This window comes from Cyprinus carpio, chromosome B24, assembly GCF_018340385.1.
Source record: "Cyprinus carpio isolate SPL01 chromosome B24, ASM1834038v1, whole genome shotgun sequence".
Classification (NCBI taxonomy): Eukaryota; Metazoa; Chordata; class Actinopteri; order Cypriniformes; family Cyprinidae; genus Cyprinus; species Cyprinus carpio.
In genome coordinates this window covers 10,726,216-10,743,847 of record NC_056620.1, presented here as the reverse complement: position 1 = coordinate 10,743,847, position 17,632 = coordinate 10,726,216, and the positions used below count along the sequence as shown (strand labels likewise).

Below are 17,632 nucleotides of genomic sequence, written 5' to 3'. Positions count from 1 at the left end.
ACCCAACCACCTGGTGTGAAAACAGATTAGAATGAACTTGTCAATGGTTTCCAGGAACATTGCGCCAACTGCTGGCATGCTGAGCGAACAGCTCAAAACAAAGATAACAGCGCCCTCTGCTGAGCAAACGTTGACTTTTACTATGATACGTTTAATCTATTTAGGTCAAAGCAGAAAATTGCAAATTTTGCAATTATCAAAATAAAAAGTATCTGCGATATTTATTATATTCATGCAAGACATGATTCTATTGGTCAGACAATCCAACACATCAAACTTGCATGCAACTCAACAAAATGATTGCACACTTAATTGAAGAGCTTTTTGTTACCTATTGTCCACGATACATGTCATTTTTTTAGAAAGAGAGCAATCTTAGAACTTAATAACTCAAATCTATATGAGAAATAGAAAAAAAACAAACTGTTGTTTATATTTAATTTTAAAAAAATCACATATAATTATAATCTGTGATTCTATATATATATAATCTGTTTAACTAACCCAAATTGCCATGATAACTACCTATATACTATAATTTTTTTAATTGACTACTGTACATCATGTACAGTACATCATATTACTGTACATCATGTTAACACAAGTAATATATTTGTTAATCACAATAATACACTATAAATTATGTCACCAGTGATTATTGTCTCATTAAAATATGAGAATTAAGGATGAATCATAAATGAAACTGATTATATGCCACACTAGTGATTCCTTATAAGATTTGAGCACTAAGAAGCTCTTCATAGTGTTCAGGTCGATATCTTTGAAGGTAAACATGCATTTTCCCCTTTACTTTCTTCTCACAGCTTAAACCTGTGGAGACAAACAAGATAAATACAGTATATATTATTAAGTGAAAATTTTGGAATTGTGATTTATATATCATCTGAAAGCTGAATAAATAAGCTTTAATGTATGGTTTGTTAGAATATAAGTTGTGAAATGGTTTGAAAATCTAGAATACTAACATATATTTGGCTGAAATACAATATATTTGAAAATCTGGAATCTGAGGATACTATATATATTAATATATATATATATATATATATATCGCCTTTAAAGTTGTCCAAATGAAGTTCTTAGGAATGCACATTACTAACCAAAAATTAGGTTTTGATATATCTACAGTAGGACAAAAATATTTTAGTTACTTGAAATAAAATCAACGTTAGCTGAAATGAAAAAGAAAAAAAAAAACTTTTAGTTAGTATTAGTATTTATTAGCATTAATTACTAATATTATTAACTAATAATTAATAAAAACTGTAATAGAATCTCAATCATACTAAAGAAAGAGTGGTGTATACAGGTGCTGGTTATATAATTAGAATATCATCAAAAAGTTGATTTATTTCACTAATTCCATTCAAAAAGTGAAACTTGTATATTATATTCATTCATTACACAAAGACTGATATATTTCAAATGTTTATTTCTTTTAATTTTGATGATTATAACTGACACAACTAAGGAAAATCCCAAATTCAGTATCTCAGAAAATTAGAATATTGTGAAAAGGTTTGATATTGAAGACACCTGGTGCCACACTCTAATGAGTTAATTTACTCAAAAACACCTGCAAAGGCCTTTAAATGGTCTCTCAGTCTAGTTCTGTAAGCTACACAATCATGGGGAAGACTGCTGACTTGACAGTTGTCCAAAAGATGACCATTGACACCTTGCACAAGGAGGGCAAGACACAAAAGGTCATTGCAAAAGAGGCTGGCTGTTCACAGAGCTCTGTGTCCAAGCACATTAATAGAGAGGCGAAGGGAAGAAAAAGATGTGGTAGAAAAAAAGTGTACAAGCAATAGGGATAACCGCACCCTGGAGAGGATTGTGAAAAAAAACCCATTCAAAAATGTGGGGGAGATTCACAAAGAGTGGACTGCAGCTGGAGTCAGTGCTTCAAGAGCCACTATGCACAGACGTATGCAAGACATGGGTTTCAGCTGTCGCATTCCTTGTGTCAAGCCACTCTTGAACAACAGACAGCGTCAGAAGCGTCTCGCTTCAAAAAGGACTGGACTGCTGCTAAGTGGTCCAAAGTTAAGTTCTCTGATGAAAGTAAATTTTGCATTTCCTTTTGAAATTAGGGTCCCAGAGTCTGGAGGAAGAGATGAGAGGCACACAATCCACGTTGCTTGAGGTCCAGTGTAAAGTTTCTACAGTCAGTGATGGTTTGGGGTGCCATGTCATCTGCTGGTGTTGGTCCACTGTGTTTTCTGAGGTCCAAGGTCAATGCAGCCGTATACAAGGAAGTTTTAGAGCACTTCATGCTTCCTGCTGCTGACCAACTTTATGGAGATGCAGATTTCATTTTCAAACAGGACTTGGCACCTGCACACAGTGCCAAAGCTTCCAGTACCTGGTTTAAGGACCATGGTATGCCTGTTCTTAATTGGCCAGCAAACTCGCCTGACCTTAACCCCATAGAAAATCTTTGGGATATTGTGAAGAGGAAGATGCGATATGCCAGACCCAGGAATGCAGTAGAGCTGAAGGCCACTATCAGAGCAACCTGGGCTCTCATAATACCTGAGCAGTGCCACAGACTGATCGACTCCATGCCACGCCGCATTGCTGCAGTAATTCAGGCAAAAGGAGCCCCAACTAAGTATTGAGTGCTGTACATGCTCATACTTTTCATGTTTATACTTAAGTTAAGTTATATCATTCTTAAGTAATATTCTGATTTTCTGAGATACTGAATTTGGGATTTTACCTTAGTTGTCAGTTATAATCATCAAAAGTAAAAGAAATAAACATTTGAAATATATCAGTCTGTGTGTGTAATGAATGAATATAATATACAAGTTTAATTTTTTTGAATTGAATTCTTGAAATCAACTTTTTGATGATATTCTAATTATATGACCAGCATCTGTATATGATATGTGTGTCCACAAACATGATCTTACCCAGTTCTACAGCAATGGCTGAAATCCTCTGCAGAGCTGCATTCATGTCACCTCCTTCAGGCACCAGAACCTCAATCTCTCCCACACAATGTCCGAAATCAGCCTGGTCCAGATCCACCCGCACTGCACCGGTCTCCCTCTCTAGCGTGTAAGAGCAGCGCTCGGTCTTGAACTCGGCAAAACAGACCAGATTGAGATCATTCAGCCACTTTGTGTCATCTGCTGAACAGATCTCTGTGTCCTCATTTTCTGCGACTTTGTCAATTTGTTCCCTTTGTGAGGAATTTGATTCACTCCCTTCAGCGGTGTGTTCCCTGATTATCCTGCTGACTTCTGACTGAATCAGAGGGAGACTGGTTATCTCTCTGTATCGTGTACAAAGGGTCTCTGTGTCATTATCAGGTGCAGTTCCTGAAACTGCAGGGCATTTCAACTCCCACAATCCCTCTCGGCATCTCAACCAGAAATTTTTTAGCGTGAGGATGAAATTTGGTGAGTCGAAGTACTGGTCTCGGAACTGCCACTGACCGATGCATTTAGCTGTACAGAGATATGAAAATATAAGAAATAGACATTAAATGAAAGGGAAGTTAATATTGTTGCTTGTTACTTTAGGATTCTGTATAATAATGAATATAAGTATAAGGTGTGTGTGTGTGTGTTAATGGTATAAATTATTTTCATTTGGATAATGAGATGTGAACGCACCTCCAATATCTTGTAGTTTTCCAATAATTTCTGCATCACAAACGAATTTTCTCTCAACTTCTACAGTCATTTTGTTCTATGAGACATACAAATCAAAACGAGAAAGACAGTTGAATACTGGCATATTCATTATATTAATTATATTAATTCAAGACTACAGTAATGAACAATCTGTAATGTTGTAGTGCCAAATAAAATCAGATCAGCTGTTTCAAAAGCTAGCTCGTTATGTTTCGAGACACAGGCAACAGCAAATTAATTATTAGCTTTGACAGTGGTAAAAATACTGTAACTAACCTTACAACTGCTGTTAAAAATCCGGTTGAGATAGTCAATGAAAACAAACTATCAAACACAAAACAAAGTAAACTGATCAAGCAGTTGTGTAATGAGGACAGACCTTGGCTTAGACTGTATGGGACAGACGCGGAATCGGGGTCCTGTGCAGCTTTTCCGTTCAGGCATATTTACGGACAGCCTAATATCTGTAGAACGATCATAAGCATTACTTACGGACAAATATTGTATTTCTATCAAGATTAGACATTTTACATATATGTTATTGCATAAACACATGTTGCTACTTTATCCAGTGTGGTTTTGTGTTAAATATTTAAACAGCAAAATAAAATAAAAACTAACAACATGTTCAACAGCATTGCCAAATTGCCAAAAAATATACATATAAGTGTAAATATTGTATCCATAATATATCATAATCAAATATATACTATATTCATGTTATATTCATGAGACTGCTCAAATATAATTTTTGTTATAAATAAAAACAAGCTGGAAAGAAAGTAGAACAGCACTACAAATCGATTATTTATATATATATATATATATATATATATATATTCTTTTATGAAGACAAAAACCTTGTTAATTTTAATTCATTTGTAAGTTTCTTTGTGTAAAAGTATCTGCTAAATGAATAAATGTAAAGATAGATAGATAGATAGATAGATAGATAGATAGATAGATAGATAGATAGATAGATAGATAAAACATTAGCCTAAGATAGCATACAGAACATTAAGACTTAATGACTTAAAAATATAAATTATATACAGAGTGTATGTTCGAGTGATAGAATAATATTCATACACTAAAAGCACTTAAGCATTTATTTCTGTATTAATGTGCCTAAATATCAAAGTTGATTTTTTGCATTTTTATTTAAATAAACAACTCTGTGCAATCAGTTTAATCAGCATTACAGATCAGACTGCATTTTCATTTTAATTATTAGATTACATATATTCGCTTAGAACTATTTAATCTTGTAATTAGAAAGCATATAATAATTAACACAGCATTAATTATATAAAAACAGGCCTAAATAAATAAATAAAAAATATTAATTAATTATTTGTAAGTTACAATCGCCTACATTTAAACATTTCTGTTTTGGCATGCGCTTTTTTAAATACTTCGCCTCTTCAGCTAAAAGTCGAAAATCTCAAATAGAGTATAAATAACTGAATTAATGTCAGTATAACAACATTGTTCCAACATGTTTTTAGGTGTGTTGAATCATTTAATAAACCGTTAGAGGGAAGAGAAACATTCTTGGAGAGAGTGAGCAGTCAGCTTTTGGGGGAGCTGTCGTGTGTTTACTAGACGAGAGCAATGCGAGAGAGAGAGAGAGAGCGAGAGAGGGAGGACTGACGGGGTGAGTGAGTGAGTGAGTGAGTGAGTGAGTGAGGGAGGGAGAGAGAGAGAAAACTTTTCAGTTTTAAAGAGCGAGAGGAAGCGTGTGCTGGAGTCCCAACCATGCAGGTAAAAGACTTAGCTAATTGCTTTAGTGTTAATTAAACGATGTTGACGCTGAATTGATCAAGAAGTTGCGATCGAGGGGCGATGCGGATCCCATCGCGTCCCCAGCACGACTAATAATTAGATGCATGCCATTTCACGGCGAATATTTAGTTACAATTCGAGTGTTAAAATCTTAACTTTTCTGCCTCGGTCTCTCATTTTGGCCCCGCCACCCCCTTTCGCTGCTCGTTGTGTTGCACGTCGCTCTTTTCGAGCAGCAATGCGCTTCATCCATCGTTAATTACTGCGTTCTGCAATTATTAAAACGCACTTCTAATGCTCAATAACAACGTTATGTACTAAACGGGGAACTTAGACCGCCGACTGCAAGGTATTGAGTTATATAAACGCTGAGGGGTGACGGCAAACGGGTTTTTTTTAACACATCTGTATGAAGCAACCCAAATTCATTAATTAAATAGCTTAGTCGAAGTAGGCCGCAGTATCCGCTGTGGAGCGGACGGCGGGCGGGGAATGTCTCAATGCCCGACCAACAGGCCACAATCAGGGGGGCGAGGAATTAATCAAGCCCGAGGTTTTACCTCTGAGAGCCGAAAGCCTATTTACACAATTCAATTAGTGCGTTAAAGCAGACTTGTACTGCAGCATCTCGAGCGTTGCGATTGTTTTAGCTTTTAATTTATTCTCGCAGCTCTAATTCTGCGTCTTTGAGAAGTTTGTGGGCGATTTGCGGCTTGATATGCGATCCATAATTAGTTGACCAATTTGTTGAGTGTGTTGTTAGCTGCGTTAGCTATGTGAAGTGCCACGACTGTTTATGAGAAAACGGCTTCTTTTGTTTTAACATCACCCTTCAAGTAAGAAATCACTAAAATCAGTCGCTTTGCAGCGATTAAAGTTGGAAAAGGGGGTAATTAGGGCAGCAGACTGCAATGCGATCCACTTTAATGGGGTATTTGTCATGATTACACTGGAGTGAGTGTGTGTGTGTGTATGTATGTGTGTGTTAGCGAGGCAGGCTAAAGCGCTCCGTTTCCAATTGATTCAGCAGCACACGGGTCTTGCTAATTAGGCTGTGGGTTAATTAACGAAATCATCAAGAGTTATGGCGGCCTTATGAGCTCGCTGTCGAACGGCAGTGTCCCGTGGCGTGTGGGTTCGTCTGTCTTTGACTTTTAGGAGAAGTTAATAGTACTTGTGTTGAGGATTCAGTGCATGTTTTCAGTCTAGCAGGGAAGCTAATTGGCGTGGCATTGTAGCACTGTTGGCATTTGATGTCTGTTCGTTCCTTGACAGTGGCATGTAAAAACGAAGCCAGAAACTGTATAATTTAAATGATTTTGCATGTATACGTTAAATGAAGTCGTTTAGATGTCAATTAAGATGTTTATGTCTCTGTTTTGCACGTATGTGTTATTTATTTATTTGGGTTATTGTTTTAAAGAGACATTACTGCAATTATAATCCCTGGGGATTTGCACCCATTATCAGTTATTTACAGCCTTATTCAATAGGGGCAACATGTTGACAGATCCACACTATGATTTCACTCACATCAGCATATTATAAGACCAGTCAAGGTCAACATTTAGGCCTCCTCTAGCCTAGTTATTGCAGAATTGATAAATGTATGCATAATTCTGGGTGTTATCAGATCTGATTAACATGGGATGCCTCATATGAATTATTTTCATTCAAATGCATGAATTATAAACAAGCCGCAAGGTATTGGTTGTATAGATTTATGTTGTGTCTAGCAAAAAGAACATGACTGCATCTGTGAAATCAATTTGATGTCTTGTTATTATAAGTGCATAGCACAGATTGTATGGCCTATATAAAGAAGTCAAAATGTTAGACCTTATTGTAAATGTGCTCTAAATAGATTAAAGGGTTGGTTTGATATATGGTGATATGTTCTACATTATCATGCATAGTGTTTTTGTTTTGTTTTTATTAGTAAGTGTTTGCTTACATGAAAGCCAGTTAATCTAGTTAATGAGATGACTGTTGCAATTTTTTTTAAAGTATTAGTTTTGATGATTTCGTTTATTTGATCTGAAGAACTATTTAGTGCTGATTGTACATTAGACGTGCACTGTCAGAAAGAATTTTATTGCATTAGATGCTGTCTATAAAGTATGTCCAGTTTGTATTTACTGTAATACTTTTTATGTTGGTTAAGAAAGGGCTAATTCACCCCAAAATGATTGTCATTCCAAACTTGTATGACTTTATTTCTTCTCTGAAACATAAAAATGATCAAATTAAAAATAAAAAGTCTTAGTGGGGTCCAGTATGGTTTAGGCACTGATGTTCTACAAAACATCTTTTGTATTCTGCAAAGATAATCATACAGGTTAGGAATGACATGAGGGTGAGTAAATGATGACATAATTTTAAGGTGAACTAGCCTGTTAAGACTTTAGCTTTGTAAAGTGCTGCATTTATTTCATGTATTTGTTAATATCAGATTTCTTTCAGATCACTGACGTGTTAAAAAAAGGACCAATTCAAATACACAGTATGCAGCTTGAGGGTACATTAAAAAAAATACTGTAAAATATAATAAAATTTCTATATATAAAAAAAGCATTCTGTAAATTAATGAGTAAAGGAATATTTGCCCTTTTTAGATATGATTAAATACTATTACATATAATAATGTGACTTTGGTTTCAGGAGGAGCCAGGAGAAACTCTGAGAGGTGCCAATAACAAGGGGTCAATGTGGTTATGCCCTCTATGTCAGGAAAGTCAACCAGACCGTGAGAATCTCTCTCATCACCTTACAGACAAACACAATGTCCTCCCTGCTTGCCTTGATAAGTTACTGGATATTGTGAGTATATTTACAAAGAGCACTTTTATAAAAAAAAAAAAAAAAAAAAAAAAGTTTATTACGTATATTTTGATTTAGCAGGTTCTGTATATATAAACAAAAGTAATGACAAGCTTATAGAAGTGTCTTGGTTTTTTTTTAAGTAAATAATTGGTTTCCTCTTTTCATAAGGCGGCTCCTAAGCACCGTTCCATTGCTGAAGAAGAAGAATCCAAAGCCCAAAATGATGCAGGTGACTTTTTATCATCTATAAAGTTATTCTCAAGTGTTTGTGTTTGTGCCACAGTGGTTCAACACTATCCTAGCACTGAGATCCAGGGTTCCAGTGTTATTGATACCCGGCTTAGGTTATGCACCACTGGACACAAAATTGACTGTGTAGGTGACCACCTCGCTTCAGTATTTTCCATGGCAATGAAGCACCTGTAGGTTGTAGACTACTAAGTGTGGGCTCCCACAAGTATTCAGTTTTTGTGCTGATTCCTGGATGTGATGATTGAAACTGAAAAAAATATTTATTTAACTGTTCTGCTTTTAAATCTTGAAAAGCATTTGTTTTCATGTTGGATATCAGGGGTTTCACAAGCTTTCTAGAGTCAGGAATGGACCAGGGACCCCTGTTAAATACTGTATAAACTGAGTGTTGTCTTTTAAGCATGATCAATAATAACATGTATAGTTTTATATTAATTTATTTACCTACAATACGATATTGCAAAATAAAAAAAAAACAATTATTTTGATTTGTGGATTTATATTCATTACAATAATCTTACTTTAGGATGTATTTATTGAAAACTTTAGCTTTGGTTAAACGTTACTTAATGTATTAAGAAGTTTTGATAAACACTTATTTTTTTATTTAAAAAAAAAAAAGACCAAACAATTAGTGAAAAATTAGTGAAATTGTCCAAGACCTGTCTTACATATTCTGCATAATATTAGCCAATTGTTTAGTGTTACAAAACTTATTTTGGACTTTTTTAAAGGCTTACTAATATTGAATTTTTATTTAATTCATCAGATGACGAATCTCAGCTGAAACATTTAGAGAACACAAAATCCCCCTCAATGGCTTCCCAAAATGAGAGCAAATCTACAGATGCAGGTGACAAGGGTGGTTCTTCTCAGGAAAAAGAGTTGGATGAAGAGATGGAGGGAGGGAGAAATGCGGAAAGTGATGCGGGGGGGCTGGAGTCAGATCAGGACAATGCAGAGCAAACTATAAAAACATCAGAGGCTTCTGTCAGCAATGGCAGATCTGTCTGTAAAAACGTAGCCTCTGAAGGTGACAACCGTCCATTCAAGTGTAATGCGTGTTTGGAGTCATTTCCCACTAGAACGGCTTTGAGTGTTCATTATAATTCAACCACCCATATTCAGAGGATGAGAACCGGGACATTGAAAGACAGTGAATCAACCCCTTTCCTGGCTCGACCCTACATCTCCAACAAACCATACCAGTGTGCCGTCTGTCGTGTCTCCTACAATCATGCCATCACCCTGGAAAGTCACTTAAAATCTGTGTTGCACCAGAGTCGCAGCAGGAGTGCTGGGAATACTACTCCTAGTTCCACTGCAAATACGGGAACTGGATCCATGGTTACAAACTTGGCTGCGACTACTGTTGGAAGCACCACACAGTTAGTTAACACCTCCACCAGCAATTGTGTCACCCAAGCAAACCTGACTGCATCAGCAGTAATGACCAAAGACGGAGAGCAGGTGCAGCCTCAGCTAGCTCCCTCATTACTTTCTTCTCCGGTGGCCTCTGCACAAGCCATGTCTGCTATTCTCACTCTCCTGACTTCCAGCCCTAATTCTCTCCCACACTCCATTCTTCCTTCTCTCTTCACAACAGGGACGTCTGCAACAGCAGGCACAGCTACCCCGCAGCTTATACCCCAGCCTCAGATGCTCATGCCCCTGGTGTTGAATGGACTCCAAACCCAAATCCAGGGCCAGAATCCAGAGTCTCCAAACCAGCTTTTGCAGCAGGCAGTGCCAGTTCTTGGTCTCAGTGCTGCACAACAGGCTCTCTTGGCCCAAAGACTCAGTGGCTTACAAAGTCAGTGGGCTGCATTTGGCCTCCCAACCACTACTCAAATGAGTTTAGAGGAGACCAACAAGATGCAGGACAAAGGTGCCGACATGAGAGTATGCAATGAGATAAAAGTCGAGCCTTCTGATCAGCAAATGTCACTAAAATCAGAAGAGGACTGGAAAATCGATGGTGTAAAAAAAGAGATGTGTATTAATGCTGAGAATACACAGGAGCAAAATGAGAAAATGGTGGGCGACAGCACAACATGTGATAAAAAAGAGCAAGAAGAAAGTGAAATGGAAGTTGAGGGGACGGGAGAAACGGTGTGTGAGGAGGAAGATGCAAACTCCAAAGTAACTAAATCCACAGCAGCCCCGGTCCTTCAGGGTGATAGTCCGTTGTCATGTGCTTTGGATCCAAACCAAGGTCTCAGCCATACACATACCGTTAACAGCTCTGCTGCTGCTAACTATAACTTTCGTAACACTAATTTTGCCTTAAGATCTTCAGGCCATAGAAGTGCAAAAGATCAACCGCTCTTGTCTTCAGGACGGCCTGTGCTCACTGAGTTCCAGTCTCAGGTTCTATGGGCCTTTTTAGAGTCACGAGATGATGCCGAGACATCTAGTCCTCAGCGGGAGGACTGCGAAGCCCTCGGCAGGGAGGTAGGGCTAAGTGGAGAAGAGGTACGTAAGTGGTTCTTAGATGCCTGGCAATCCAAAGATAGGGAGAGATTAGACAGCTTCCATGATGAAAGAGACAGAAGTATGGAGGAAGAAGAAGGTAATTTAATGATAGATGAGGGTGAAGATGGACATAGTCCAACAGGGACAGGTGGTCATGCCATTGACTTATCCAGTAGTGCGGAAAGACACAGGATTGGTAAGGGAAGCCCAAGAGAACTGCTGTTGACATCTGACTCTGAAAATGAAGAGTTCTACACGTCTGTTATCGTTACTGATGAGGAAAGTCAAAGCAGCTCTATGAGGGAAGAGTCAGGTAGCCCAGTCAAACAGTCTTCACAGGTAGAGCCAACAGCTGAAAGGTCAAGTGGTGGTGGAAAGGTTCTTCGCTCTACCACAGTCTTCCTCTCGGATGCAGAGGATGAATATGATGATGAACAAAGTACGAAGCGGAAAAAGAGAAAGAGTGAGATTGATAAGGAAGAGGTGGAGATCAAGCGGGAGAAGCAAGATGTAGATCTTGATCTTCAGCTGGAGGCACAAGCAGATCCTCCTACTCCTCTTTCAGTTGCAGTTGATCATCAGGGCGTTCCAGCTGGCATTTTGCAGTCACTGCCCCTTTCCTTGTCTTTAACTCAACTTTCCACCCAGTTATACAGTCCATATGTACTCTCGCTTCCTTCATCAGTTATTGGGGTTGGTGTTTCTGAAGGTGATAGGGGTAAAATGGCCTTTTCAAACACTCAAGCAGTTACTCGAAGTCCAGCTGCACTTTCGGACCCCCTTAATGCACCCGCAGGCACCTCTCTTACACACTCCTTTTTATCTAATGGTAATGATTGTGAGTCTGCTTTGGATCTAAGCATGGGGAAAAACCACAGCTCTACATTATCATCAACATCATCATTTGTCTCCACAGCTAACAGGCCTTCCATACAGAAAAGTCATTTGCTTGATGGTCTGGGATTGAGACCAGCGACTGTTGGAGTTCCTACAGAGGGAAGTCTTATTGTTGTTCAGGTGAAGCCAGATTCTGCCATTGCTATCCCTTCTTCCAATAACAGTACTCTAACTAATCGCAATAATTTGGCTAAGACTAGCACTGTGTACATGAGGGCAGCAGAAAAAGTTAGCACATCACTCATGGAAAGGGAAAAAGAGAAGGAACGAGAAAAAGAGCGGGAACAAAAGAGGCCAAAAGTCAGACGGTTCAGGGACATGAGACGGTCCAGGACCATCATCCATGCTGACCAGCTTGATATTCTCTATGGATGTTATTTCAAAGATCCAAACCCTGGAAAGCATGAGTTTGAGCAAATATCTGAGTGGGTGAACCTTCCAAAGAAAGTGGTTCAGATCTGGTTCCAGAATATGAGGGCCAGGGAGCGAAAGGGAGAGGTCCGTTTTATCAGTGATGGCACTTTGGCAGCTGTTGGGAAACCACTCATTAAGTTCACCTGGCCACTCTCGAAGCCCATATTCTCAACCCCACCTAAAACTAACCCAAGTCCCTCTACCGGCTGGGCCTCTGCAAAACCCCAAACTGGAAATGTTCCCCCAAAGACGGATAAGGTGAAGGAGGTCAAGGAGCCCCTGAAAACTCCCACTCAAGGTCCAAGTAGACCAAATCAGACACCCTCTTTCACTGTTGTGTCCACTGGTCCTTCATTAGTTCACAAGACCAAAGCAGAAGCAACTCCCATCACAATGGTTAAAATAGCTCCTAAAACAGTGGCCACACCGGTTGCAGTCCCTCTGCTTGTCAGTGGGATTCCTGCATCTCGATCTGCTCCAAAAAGGAAGGTTGAAGAGGTACGAGCTGAGTCGGACCATACTGATGAAGAGGACGATGATTATCAAGGAGTGGTTAAGTCTGAGACTACCAGCCATACGGTGCCAAAATTGTCCACTACGCCAATTAACAAGTCTTCTGCCTTGGCATCTCAGAAACACAATGGGCTCAAATATTGGTCCCAGAAAGGACCATTCAAGATCAACACCCTGTCAAGAGAACAGTTAGGCCTGAGCTCCCAGCGACCTACGCCTACTACCACTACCACCACCACCCCTACCACACCATCCCCTGTAAATATTACAGCACCCTCTGGTCAAAGCCAAAAAGAAACAAGTTACATGCAGCAGAACTCCACCCCAAGACGACCTCGAACTCACCTGAACTCTCTTCAGCTGTCCATCCTGCAGTCGTGCTACGAGACATGTGCTCATCCTAATGCACTGGAGTGTGAGGCGGTGGGGACAGAGCTCGGGCTTCCACTAAAGGTTGTGCAAATCTGGTTCCAAAATACACGTGCCAAGGAGAAACGCTGGAGGCTTCAGCAAGAGAAAATGGTGAGGACATTTTATTTAATATTAGAAAAGCAGCTATTTTCATGTCAAATTTTAGTATTTTGCTACAGTGTGACTGGGCTTCGAGGTCTTCAGATGTTTTCTCATCATAGCAACACAAGATATGTGCCAGATGCAGTAGATAAGATAAAATGGCACTAATAAAGTGTCACATTTAATTTAAATTCTATTTTTCCCTAGTGGTGTAAAAAGCATAAGAACAAAAAAAAAAAGTTTTTTTTTTTTTTACATTAATTGCTTTAAGTGATAGTTTACCCAAAATGAAAATTCTGTCATTAATTATTCACCCTCATGTCATTCACAACCCATAAGACCTTCATTCATTTTCGGAACACAAATTAAGATATTTGTGATGAAATCCGAGAGAACATATAATGTAGAATGGACATCTCTCTTAGTTCATCATCTGTATATTCTGGTTCAGATATGTAAAGCTGGGCAAGAAATTGCAAGTCATTCTCTCAAAATCTTCAGACATTTTTACAAAGACTGTTTTATGTACATTGTGTGTCTTCCTCTGCATGCAAACAAGGCGCAGTGCTTCCGGTTTCTATATCAGAACACTGGCTCCTTGCGTCAGCAGCACCACACGCATGTGTCAAATGTGCATCAAAGACTGACACAGAAGAGAAGAAATTGTTGAATGAAGTCATTACTTCTGTTTTCTTTGAGCACAAAAATATCCTTGTAGCTTTATAACATTGTGGTTGAACCACTGATGTCACATGGACTATTTTAATGATGTCCTTAAAAAGGAAAAATCTGTTGTTCCTTTGCTGTCTATTGAGGGTCAGAAAGCTCTCGGATTTCATCAAAAATATTTTCATGGTGAACCGAAGGTCTTACGGGTTTGGAATGACAGGAGGGTGAGCAATTAATGAGATTTTTCTTTTTTGGGTGAACTGTACCTTTAAGTAAAAAGATTGTAAGAATAGAATTTCTTATTCATCTTTGTACAAATAGCACATGGTTACTGAGTGTCATCAGGTAAATAAATGACCACATTTTTTTCCTTTAAAACAGGGATTTTAATTGAATTTTTAACTTTTCTTTATTTTTATTGGTATTGCTTAGCATTCTTTGTTATTTTAATTAAATGAAACTAACAAACATTTTTTTACATCTTCACGCAGTCTCCTAATCCCAATGACCCTTCTAAGAAGGTAGACATCAGCTCGGGTAGCTACCTACAATATAATGCTCTCCGAGCCAACCGCCCCATCCTGCCCAAACCTGTACAACTGACAGTTATGGATCCAACTCTATCATATACCATCGGCCAGACAACAGGCCGTGAGACTCTGAGAGGCAAGTGCGAGGCCTGTGGGGTTGAATTTGAATCCAGGGCTGCAGCACGTGACCATGTCTTCTCAGCTCGACATCTTGCCACTCTGAGAACCACTAACTTTGGTCAGCAAGCATCATTGGTCAGCAATGGATCTGGTACGGGGTCTACTGGTGTTGCCAGCCAGTCTTCTACCCCATCACCAGCCAGCAGCTCCAGCTAAACATTGAATTGAAGCTGGTATTGTCTGTGGACCCACTAAACTTGTTGGCTTTCAATAGACAGAAGAATGGGTGCTGGTCTTTTAAGCTAATGTTCTTTTGAGGCTCTAAAATTGGAGCAGGCCCAGTTGACACTGGCCATCTTCGCACTCTCTCCTTGGATATCAGCGAGACATTGTTATTATTATGATATAGAGTCTTTGCTTACAGGGCTCCTTTTAATGACCTATTGCCACAGCATCATTTTACTATAAATAATCTACTGAAATGGTAATCATGGACATGCTAATGCTTATGTGATTATGGTCCGTCTTCACAACTTCATCCCGGTTTAAACTCCTATTATGTTGGGTAATATTTCTACTCGCGTTTACACAAAACACTTTGTTTGATTGGGAGAATCTATGGTAATGAAGCACCCAAAAACTCAACCAAAGTGCTCTGGGTTCTCAATTATGTTTGTGGTACTGCTTTTGCTTGAGCCAGGGTGGTTTTAGCCTGTTTTAAAGCCTATATAGAAGAGTCATTTCTAAGCTGATTTATCTCCAATTGTATGGTTAATTCAAAGAAATTTATTCTGTAAACAAGAGTTCTAATTCTGGCTCAGTTGAAAGGAATAACTAGACTACGCTAATGGTAGATGGTAATGAAATGACAAGTAAGACTGAGAATATGTGTCTTCTGGAATATAGAGAATTTGGGAGAGTGTTCTGAATCCAGACGCATTAAAACGAGGACGCTGTTAACAATACGATAGCAATTTTTAAACAACCATCATGACAATCCCGTTGTTGTCATCAGCAGCGCTCTCATTGAAAGTTTAAGATGTCAGATGGTCATCATACAGCACTTTGACGTTTTTTTTTTTTTTTAAGGTTTTCGTGTTCCGCAAAATAAACATAACTTTGTTGTATGGTGAAATCTTACTGTATGTCAAACTATAATGAAGTATTAATCAGCTTTTAATGTTATTTTTAAAGGGTTTGCATTGCACATAGTTAAACACAGACAAAAAATATGGATCAGACCTAGCCGCTGTGCACGAAGCCAAAGTCAAGTCTGTACTTACACTATTTTATATGGATTTGTGGAACACCGAAATTATATACCTTACACCCTCTGATAAACCATTTAGTTTGGTTTGAATTTTTAGGGAGTAACCCCAGCTTGTCGATATAAATTAAACACAAAAGTCATTTATTTATGGTAAGAGCAAAAGCGTTTTAGAATTATGGGAGAGAGTTGTCATCTTTTTTTCTTGTTCTTTCATTAAGCGTTTTGTGTTGTTGCGAAAAGAGTGCTCATACTGGATAGATTCAAGTATTTTTCTTAAAACCCGCCAGGAGAGAAGACAGGGTGCTTTAGTGAACCTGGAAACTACTCATCAGGGCAACAGGAGGTGTGATTTGAAGGACATGAAATACTAAAGACGATTTTCCTTTTTGGTTTATTTTGTATAATATTATTGATACTATTAATACTTTAACAAAATGCAAAACTAAAAAAGATTTTTTAATGAACTATATTAAGAAAATGATATTCCAAAGTTGTTATTCTTCTTGCTTTGTCTCATTAAAGAAACCAAAAAGCAATCTTGATTGGAAGTGTTCGTAATGCAAACTGCAAATGGAGCTCCCATGCCTTGACACTTTGAACTAGTCCAGGGTTTAAGCATGAGCTACAGAGAAATGCATTTCAGACAACTCAGCTTGAAACACTTGAAGTTCATAGAAAAGTTTTGTTTTCGGTCTATGTCCCAGCAAATACAAGTTGTGTTTCTTCAACTAGTGTCAAGTTGTAGCTCATATGAAATGAACATGGACTGGGTTGTAGTGCAGTGCTACAGGACGTGGGATCACAGTGTTGCACTGTTCAGAGTATATCGGTAGAATATGGAGAAATGCTTTTATATTATCTTTTCACTTTTTCATTGACACTTGATTATCACTTGTTATAACTGTACTACTTACTATTTTTCAGTACTTTCATCACTTTTGATTATATTGATTCATAACGGTTTTCAGACTTGGAGATGTCATTGATATGAATATTAAACGATAATGGTGGCAGTCTTGTTATGAAAAATTAGAGTATTGATTAAGCTTGTTTTCCCATCACTTGTACCTTCATTTTGTGTTGGTTCTCCTTTTTTCTTATGCAGAAAACAAATAAACTGAAGTTCATGTATTGATGTTTCTCTTTATTATGTAAATTACCCTTAGAATTTATGTAGATACATTCATATTTTAAGTTGTGTGTTGGAAGCACTTATTAATATAACTATTATGGACCATCTTGTCAGGGAATATCTGAGAAACAAGCACAATATTTTAAGCATTTAATCTTGTTTCACCCAACACTGCTTGAGTTTCATATGTTGCTTGATGTGGTAGGCAAAATTAAAAATACTGAAAAAGCAGGCCTACTTGATAGAGATATCAACATTCGTGTCACATAGTGGGTAAGACCTATATGCATAGTTTTAATGGCCTCGGTTTAAGTTGTATTGAAGATTTAGGAATTCCACTGTGCTTTGTTGCCAGATCTCATTTGAAAAAAATTAAATAAAATAAGTGACTCTTTCATAAATAATATATTAATATATTAAGAGAGTACATTGTAAATAAGTACATTATATATATATATATATATATATATATATATATATATATATATATATATATATATATATATATATATATATATATATATATATATATATTATCTATATATCATAGAGGCCATATACAACTACT

At 37.9% G+C, this 17,632-nt stretch overlaps 2 protein-coding genes across 6 annotated transcripts; one reads left to right on the top strand and one right to left on the bottom strand.

Annotated features, from left to right (window-relative positions):
- Positions 1-214: 214 nt before the first annotated feature.
- LOC109049754 (thiamine-triphosphatase-like) lies at positions 215-4,116 on the bottom strand. 2 transcript variants are annotated; one of them, XM_019067412.2, is made up of 4 exons: positions 4,051-4,116; positions 3,651-3,726; positions 2,943-3,482; positions 215-831 (listed from the first exon to the last, which is right to left on the bottom strand). In XM_019067412.2, exons 2-4 carry the CDS (start codon positions 3,718-3,720, stop codon positions 731-733), a joined length of 711 nt encoding a protein of 236 aa, XP_018922957.1. In that variant the 5' UTR covers positions 3,721-3,726; positions 4,051-4,116; the 3' UTR covers positions 215-730. The 2 variants fall into 2 exon arrangements, with proteins under 2 accessions (XP_018922957.1, XP_018922956.1); XM_019067411.2 differs by having other exon boundaries at positions 3,948-4,060.
- A 1,173-nt stretch (positions 4,117-5,289) lies between these two features.
- On the top strand, positions 5,290-17,063 carry LOC109049755 (zinc finger homeobox protein 4-like). 4 transcript variants are annotated; one of them, XM_042752433.1, is made up of 6 exons: positions 5,337-5,435; positions 7,920-7,974; positions 8,118-8,276; positions 8,448-8,508; positions 9,301-13,352; positions 14,504-17,063. In XM_042752433.1, the coding sequence occupies exons 3-6, from the start codon at positions 8,163-8,165 to the stop codon at positions 14,876-14,878; spliced, it is 4,602 nt and encodes a 1,533-aa protein (XP_042608367.1). In that variant the 5' UTR covers positions 5,337-5,435; positions 7,920-7,974; positions 8,118-8,162; the 3' UTR covers positions 14,879-17,063. The 4 variants fall into 4 exon arrangements, with proteins under 4 accessions (XP_042608366.1, XP_042608367.1, XP_042608368.1 ...); XM_042752434.1 differs by having other exon boundaries at positions 5,363-5,435; positions 7,909-7,974; XM_042752435.1 differs by lacking the exon at positions 5,337-5,435 and adding an exon at positions 5,467-5,805.
- The last annotated feature ends 569 nt before the right edge of the window (positions 17,064-17,632 follow it).